A 7145-nucleotide genomic window follows, 5' to 3' on the forward strand; every position below is an offset into this window, starting at 1 on the left:
TCAGAGTTGAAGGGGGAGCAGGTCTATGCTGCAAGAAAGGGGCCCTCCTCCCATAGGGTATGAGAAAGAGGGAGGGTGCTGGGACCCTGGGTTAAAGCCTCAGGTGCCAGAAGTGCTAGAGATTGACTACATTGTCTAGTGCCCAGTGCAGCAAGAGAGACATTCCATCCATTCATTAAAACAAGTATATCAACTAGGGCCCGGAGTACAGGAATTCAGAAACAAAAAGTCCTTGCCTTGGACAAATCCATAGAAGAGCTGCACACGTGCAAAATTAAGATAACTGCAACCTTCACAGGAAAAGAAGATTAACATCCTGACCTGGGAGACGCGATCAGCTGGATTCGGCCTTGCTCCCCCTGGCAGGCCTGGGCTTCCTTGTCCCTTGCAAGCGGTGGCGCTCGCTGTTCTTCCTCCAGGCCGGCAAGGGGCAGTGTGGGCTCCCCGCCTGCTGCTATCCCGACAGCCCTCACCCGGGCGCGCGTCTTTAAGCTGGCGGAAGAGCCGCGCGCGAGGCAGGGCTGGGGGCGGAAGCGGCTCGTACTCCGGGTGCTGCCATGCCAGGAGACCACCGTCGCATCCGCGGGCCCGAGGAGTCCCAACCACCTCAACTGTACGCGGCGGACGAGGACGAGCCGCCTGCCCCCCGCGACCCAACACGGCTGCGGCCTGTGTACGCTCGCGCCGGGCTTCTGAGCCAGGCCAAGGGGTCGGCCTACCTGGAGGCGGGCGGTACCAAGGTGCTGTGCGCCGTGTCTGGCCCACGCCAGGCCGAGGGCGGCGAGCGCGGCAGTGGCCCTGCTGGAGTGGGCGGCGAGGCCCCGGCCGCGCTGCGCGGTCGCCTGCTCTGCGACTTTCGCCGCGCACCCTTCTCGGGCCGCAGACGCCGCGCGCCCCCGGGCGGCGGCGAGGAGCGCGAGTTGGCCCTGGCGCTGCAGGAGGCGCTGGAGCCGGCTGTGCGCCTGGGGCGCTATCCGCGCGCGCAGCTCGAGGTGTCGGCGCTGCTGCTGGAGGACGGCGGCTCGGCGCTGGCCGCCGCGCTCACGGCCGCGGCGCTTGCCCTGGCCGACGCGGGAATTGAGATGTACGACCTAGTGGTGGGCTGTGGCCTGAGTCTCTCGCCGGGACCCGCGCCCACCTGGCTGCTGGACCCCACGCGGCTCGAGGAGGAGCGCGCCGCCGCCGGTTTCACCGTGGCGCTTATGCCGGTGCTCAATCAGGTGGCCGGGCTGCTGGGCAGCGGGGAGGGCGGCCAGACCGAGAGCTGGGCCGAGGCCTTGCGCTTGGGCCTCGAAGGCTGCCAGCGCCTCTACCCCGTATTACAGCAGTGCCTGGTGCGGGCAGCCCGCCGGAGGGGAGCGGCCTCCGCGTCCTGAGTTCCAAGCCTGAGCATCAACAAATGGAGTGCTGCTGCTGCTGCTGTCCTTAAAGGACCTGTGCGGTCGGTCTCCTGCCTCCACCCAGCTAAGAATCTGGAGCACAGGAGAGGAGGTCGAGGCATACACACACGAACCAATGCACTGGACAGCTATGTTTGAATGACTTTTTTACAAACTGTTCTATTAAAGGGACTTTCTATTTGAGCTGGCACCCAGTTACTACGATCCAACTGAAGAAACCTATGGAAGCAGCCTTACTCCCAAGTTGAAAAGGACTTAAGCTGGACTTATCTGAAAAATGAGATCTGGAGCTATGGCCTTTTAAGAGATGAACCCTATATAGGCCAGCTATTGACTCTTTCCAATATAACTGGGCTACTCTTAAGAGGATGAACAAGGGGGCAGTGCCTCAATATCTAAGCTAAAACATAACAAAAAAACTTTTTTTTTTATGTCGTACAAACGTCTTCTGTTGTGGTTCTTTAAGTACCAGAGTAGGGGCAGCTGCTGAAATGTAATAAGAATAGGGAAAGTTGAATGGCCCTGGGTACACCCCTACTCAGGTTTAGAGCCAGATAAGACACAAATCAGGGTTGGGTGTTTGGGAAGGATTGTACTTTGGATGGAAGCAAGATCTCCTCAGCATAACCAGAGGCCTCCATTGCTGATGAGAAGTGGGGTCCTGGGCTGCCTTCATCTGGTACCCCTGGGAGCAAGACCCTGAGCAGTGTGGCCTGGGGAGATGGCAGATGCACTGCCAAGAGTGAGAGTTCCTAGATAAAAATGCCTCCTGCCAGACAGCCTCACCTTCAGATACAGCCCCGCTATTCTATAGGGCAGTGCTAGCTTAACTGACCATGAAGGTGGAGTCTTCACTCTACTCAGACCTGGATTAAAGGAAGCTAGGAGACTTGTTCCGGAGGCAGCACAGCCTTTTCCCCTCTACCCTAGTTTGTTATGAGCTTTGAAATTTGAGGGTCTCAAGGACCTGTTCAGCCTCTCTCCTGACTGCCTAGGACAGCCCAAGGATCAGAATAAAGTTGAGACCACAATAAGAATCTCCAACCAGGAAGGAGATATACAAATTTTAATGTTTCCCTTCTGATGTAATACATTTTGTGAGGCAAACCTGAAATATGTGGTGTCATACTAGCAAGAAACTATGAAGCTGGACACAAAAATTATACCCCTATTCTGAAGCATGGCTTTATAGAGTAGATGGGGAGTCTGGAACTAAAAGGGGTTAGGTGGGGCACACACAGGGTCTTACAACTTAGTGTCAGACTGGAGGCACACATGTGTTTCAACACTTGCTGGAGAAAGCTGGGCTGGCTGCTGCATGTGTTCCATAGTACTGCGACTTGTGGCTCATGGGGAGGTGGCACCTGAGCCATATCTGCATCCAGGGAGGCCTGATGCTGCTCCATACAGTACCCTGTCAACTGCCTCCTCCCAGACAGCCTCACCTTCATAAGAATGGTGAGCAGCAGCTGGGCTGTCCAGGAGCTCATCTGAAAACCCTCTCCAAAGCTAAACCCACCACTATGGGGAGACTCAGCTGGCCTGCCTGACCTGTTCCTCTTCTTCCATTACCCAGAATGGGTGCCTCAGGTTGCCTGGATGCACCCAGGAGGCCTTCGGAAAAACAGGCAAGGAAGGGAGTCACCCAAGAAGGTGCATGAAACTGATGAGCCTGGAAGGGTTCCCACCTACTGGCTTCCCTCTTGGTAGGGTGCTTGATTCTTCATCTGTAGAAAAAAATAAAATGATGGGTCTGGGGTTGTGGCTCAGTGGTAGAGTGCTTGCCTAGCGTGCGTGAGGCGCTGGGTTTGATTCTAGGCACCACGTACAAATAAATAAATGTTCATCAACAACTAAAAAATATATTTTTAAAAACATTTATTTTTAGTTGTAGGTGGACACAATATGTTTATTTTAATTTTTTAAAATAACTTTGTTTATTCTTTCTTTTGTGTGGTGCCGAGGATTGAACCCAAGGCCACATGCATGCCAGGTGAGCGCTCTACCACTGAGCCACAACCACAGCCCCCTAAAATATATTTTTAAAAAATAAAAGAGTGGGGCTGGGAATGTGGCTCAAGCAGTAATGTGCTTGCCTGGCATGCACGGGGCGCTGAGTTCGATCCTCAGCACCACCTAAAATAAAATAAAGATGTTGTGTCTACCGAAAACTGAAAAATAAATATTAAAAAAAATTCTCTCTCTCTCAAAAAAAAAAAAAAAGTAGCTGATAAGACAGGGAGGCAGAGTAGAACTAGGAAAAAGGGCCAACATGTAGTCCCTTTGCTACCTTCCCCCCACCCCTGTGTCTTTGGAGCTTTAGCAACTCCAGGGCAACTCTGGGGGGGGGGTACATCTGGAATTGGACCCAGAAGTTGCACATGTTAAGCACACCCTCTATTACTAAGCTATATTCTCAGTCCCTCTTCAGGCTTCTTGAGACCTGGGAACTCAAAACCAGCAGGCAAAAGAAAGCATTTTCTCCTTCTAACCCATTCTTTTCTCAGGTCCTAGGCAGTAGTGAAGGCTCTCCTAAGCTCAGAAGGCCAAGGGTGGAACTGAGGAGGTGGAGGAAGGAAGCTCATTATGCCCAATTCCGTGGCAGCACTGGCCTTGCTAAAAGGGCCGAAGAGGCAGTGTGGGCTTGGCCCATCTTAAGGACCACCATTAGTAGAAGAGAGTGTGGGAGAACCTGTAATATTCAGGACCTTTAATACTGAAAAAATGGCATCTTCTCCAGTCAGGAATGTCACTGTACCATAGCTTCCCAGGGAGCTTGGTGCCATGCAGACAGCTCAAAGGCCCTGGGGGAGTAGGACCAGGGAGAAGGCAGAATTTGGTTCTTATGCAAGGGATCTGGGACCATGGGACACATTTGTGACATTTCCTCTATAGTCTATAGCTCAAATCTCTCCTGCCTTCCAGATGGAGATGATATTTCAGCCCACAACAGATCCAAGTGCCCAACTGCTTGGCAGTAGTCCCTGGTATAGCATAGCTGACCAAGCCCAGAGCTGCGAGGATAAAATGCAGGGCCAGGCCCATCCTTTACTTGGGCTCCTCTCAAGTTGAAGTCATATGCTTTCCCCTACCCCACTATTGTGTGCTGCACAAACCCAAGTCCCTCCCTTGCTCTGAAGGCCACAAGGACCCAAATACAAGGGGGAGAAGAGAGGTAGACCACTCACTGCCTGCTGGGTGTCTGTGCTTCCCTCGGAGCTGTCTGCCTCCAGATGGAACCTCTGGTCCCTGGGCTCCTGCTGGGGCTCCGGAGTTCTGCATGAGGACCCCTCACTACCAGGGTTCCTGTGCTCTTCAATGTCCTTTGTCCCTGTGCAGAGTTGCCAGTCAATGGCCAAGTTTGGAGGCTCCAGCTGACCCCATCAGGGTCCGGCATTGATTTAGGATATCTAGGGCTTGGGAGGGCAAGAAGCAGATGGGCCAGGATACTGCTCAGGCTCCAGATAGCTGCTGAATAGGAGGGGGTGACAGAACAACCCAGAAGCCACAAGCATCCTCCAGTCACAAGAATAGCCAGAGGGAATAGACGGGAAGTGCATTCCAGGGAAGGGAGGCCTGCAGACAGGGAAAACCCCAGGCGGAACCCTGGGCATCCTGGCATCTTCAGAAGCAGGAAAAGCTGGGGCTGAGAGCATGGCCTGGGGTCCACCCTGGGTGCCTGACCTGCAGGATGGTCCCTCTGTTGGTCCATGTGTTCCAGACTCTCCAACAGGCTGTCCACTTGGGCTTTGATCTGGCTCAGCTCCCCCCTGATGGAGCGCAGCTCCTCAGTCCTGACTGCTGGGAGAGGGCCAGTGATGGACCTCAACTCCTGGGCACAGAGGCCACGGTAGATGAGGGCAACGTTGCCAGGGCTCTGGGGCCTGTTCTTATTGTAGGTACAGCCATACAGTTCCTCCCAAGCTCTGCAGGAGAAATCTATGTCCCCTTACTTACGCTTTATCTGCCTGGGGGACAGGTGGTTATTCCTGGAACCTTTGTAGGGGCTGCAACTGTTCTTGACTCCCATGCCCAAGTGGGTCCTTCTCATCTTGGAAGACATCTGGCTGATGAGTGGAGGGATCCTCTGGTATTCATACATTCTATAGGGACAGGAGAGAGGAGAAGTCAAGCCAATCAGCACCATCATCTCCCCCAGAGGACCCAGGAGTAGGACCCACTCACCTGTAGGGGACTTCTTCTCTGTGCAGCTCAAAGTTCAGGTTGTAGTTACTGCTGCTGCTGCAGAGACAAATGGGAAGTTGGGGAGGGCGGTGGTCACTGTCTAGGGCCAGAATTTCTACCTGGTCCCTAACTGAATTTGGGGAAGTGGAAATAACGCAGCTGTTCCTTAGAGCCCCAGGATTCTCCACCTGAAGAACCCCCTGGGACTTGCTCAAGGTCACTTTGAGAGACCACAGCAAACCAGCTTTCCCCTGGATGCACTCTGATGAGGAGCTAATGGTTCCAGGTGGCAGGAAGGGACAATCGCCTTCAGGCTTCTGGCCCTCCAAAGGCTTTTCTGCCTAAGCAGGGCACTGTTGATGTTCTGGATCTTAATCTGGCAAAGGATGAAAAGGAAGAATTAAGTCAGAGCTCAAAGCCACTGTGGGGGTGTGAGAGTCTTTAATCCTCCTGTGGCAATTGCCAGGATGCAGGGACTAGCACAGGCAGGGCCAGCAGGCAAGGACAGAGCTGTGGCCAGACCACCTGCCCCTTTGCTGCAGGCCTTGGAAAAGGACAAGCTCCAGAAAGAACCCAAAGCTCACATTGTCTGACTTCAGCCTTCTCACACCTGCTCAGGGGTGCAGGTGCCAGGAGGGTGGGGGACTCGTTCAGCGAGACAACTGGGTCTCTTCTGCCTCGGCAGGAAGGGTCTGTGGGGACACCCGGCAGGAGCTTCAGGTACCATGGCGCTAGGCCTGGGGAAGGTGAGGAATTGGGGATAGTGTAGAGGGGCATAAGTTCTGGAAGAACTTTCTGGTACCGCTCAGGGCCAGCCCAAGATAGGCCAGGTGTGTGGGGTTCCCTAGGGCGGTCTCTGAGCGGGGCCGCCCTTCCCTTTCATCCTCAGGGTCCCCAGAACTGCAGCCCGCCCCGTTTTCTGGATTCAGGAGGCCGGGAAGCACAGGGCTGCTGACGATTCCGGTGGATGGGAGGAGGAGGAAGAGAAAGGACCTAAGGGCCGGCGCAGATTCCTCCTCCTCCTCCCCGCTTCCCCCAGGTGTTGTGGGTTTGGGATGGGAGGAGCGCTGTGATCAGGTCCCAGCTCCAGGTGACCAGTTTCTGGAGTCCAGAAAGTTGGGCAGACACCCGATCTCAAAGGACGTCTGCCTTTGACCACCTGGGCCTCAATGTTGGCCCCTCTCGCAGCACAGCATTGGTGGTTCAGTGGTAGAATTCTCGCCTGCCACGCGGGAGGCCCGGGTTCGATTCCCGGCCAATGCACAGCTTACCTTTTTTTTCCTTTTGTTGTTTTTAACTTCTTCCTTAACCTTACTCCTGTTTTCCAAAATGACCGTTTTAAATGTATTAAGCCAGGGATGAGTCTTGTGAAAGAACAGAATTTTACTAACTACTGCTCAAGTTGAGACAAGCCGGGGTTTGGGCGCATGCGCTCGTGCAGCGGAGCCTGTTTCAGGGAGAGGTCCCTCTCCTCCCGGGGGCCTCCCTACTCCCGCTTCCTCTGCGAGCGCTGACCCGTTCCCCAGGCGGATGGCCCTGCCTATTTCTCCCCCAGGGGAG

The 7145-nt window shown here is 54.5% G+C and overlaps 2 protein-coding genes and 1 non-coding gene across 3 annotated transcripts; 2 read left to right on the forward strand and 1 right to left on the reverse strand.

Moving 5' to 3' along the window:
* Window positions 1–482: 482 nt before the first annotated feature.
* Exosc6 (exosome component 6) lies at window positions 483–1842 on the forward strand. Its single transcript, XM_046434775.2, has one exon. The coding sequence runs from the start codon at window positions 558–560 to the stop codon at window positions 1374–1376; it is 819 nt and encodes a 272-aa protein (XP_046290731.1). The 5' UTR covers window positions 483–557; the 3' UTR covers window positions 1377–1842.
* Window positions 1843–2479: 637 nt separating this feature from the next.
* On the reverse strand, window positions 2480–6756 carry LOC124086500 (RNA-binding Raly-like protein). Its single transcript, XM_046434776.2, has 5 exons — window positions 5586–6756; window positions 5358–5503; window positions 5085–5198; window positions 4589–4731; window positions 2480–3127 (listed from the first exon to the last, which is right to left on the reverse strand). Exons 2-5 carry the CDS (start codon window positions 5500–5502, stop codon window positions 3089–3091), a joined length of 441 nt encoding a protein of 146 aa, XP_046290732.1. The 5' UTR covers window position 5503; window positions 5586–6756; the 3' UTR covers window positions 2480–3088.
* A 21-nt stretch (window positions 6757–6777) lies between these two features.
* On the forward strand, window positions 6778–6848 carry Trnag-gcc (transfer RNA glycine (anticodon GCC)). Its single transcript has one exon. It is a non-coding gene; the product is annotated as a tRNA-Gly (tRNA).
* The last annotated feature ends 297 nt before the right edge of the window (window positions 6849–7145 follow it).

Source organism: Marmota monax, unplaced genomic scaffold (genome assembly GCF_021218885.2).
Source record: "Marmota monax isolate L192 unplaced genomic scaffold, Marmota_monax_Labrador192_F-V1.1 WCK01_AAM20220418_F8-fsc00024, whole genome shotgun sequence".
NCBI classification, from domain to species: domain Eukaryota; kingdom Metazoa; phylum Chordata; class Mammalia; order Rodentia; family Sciuridae; genus Marmota; species Marmota monax.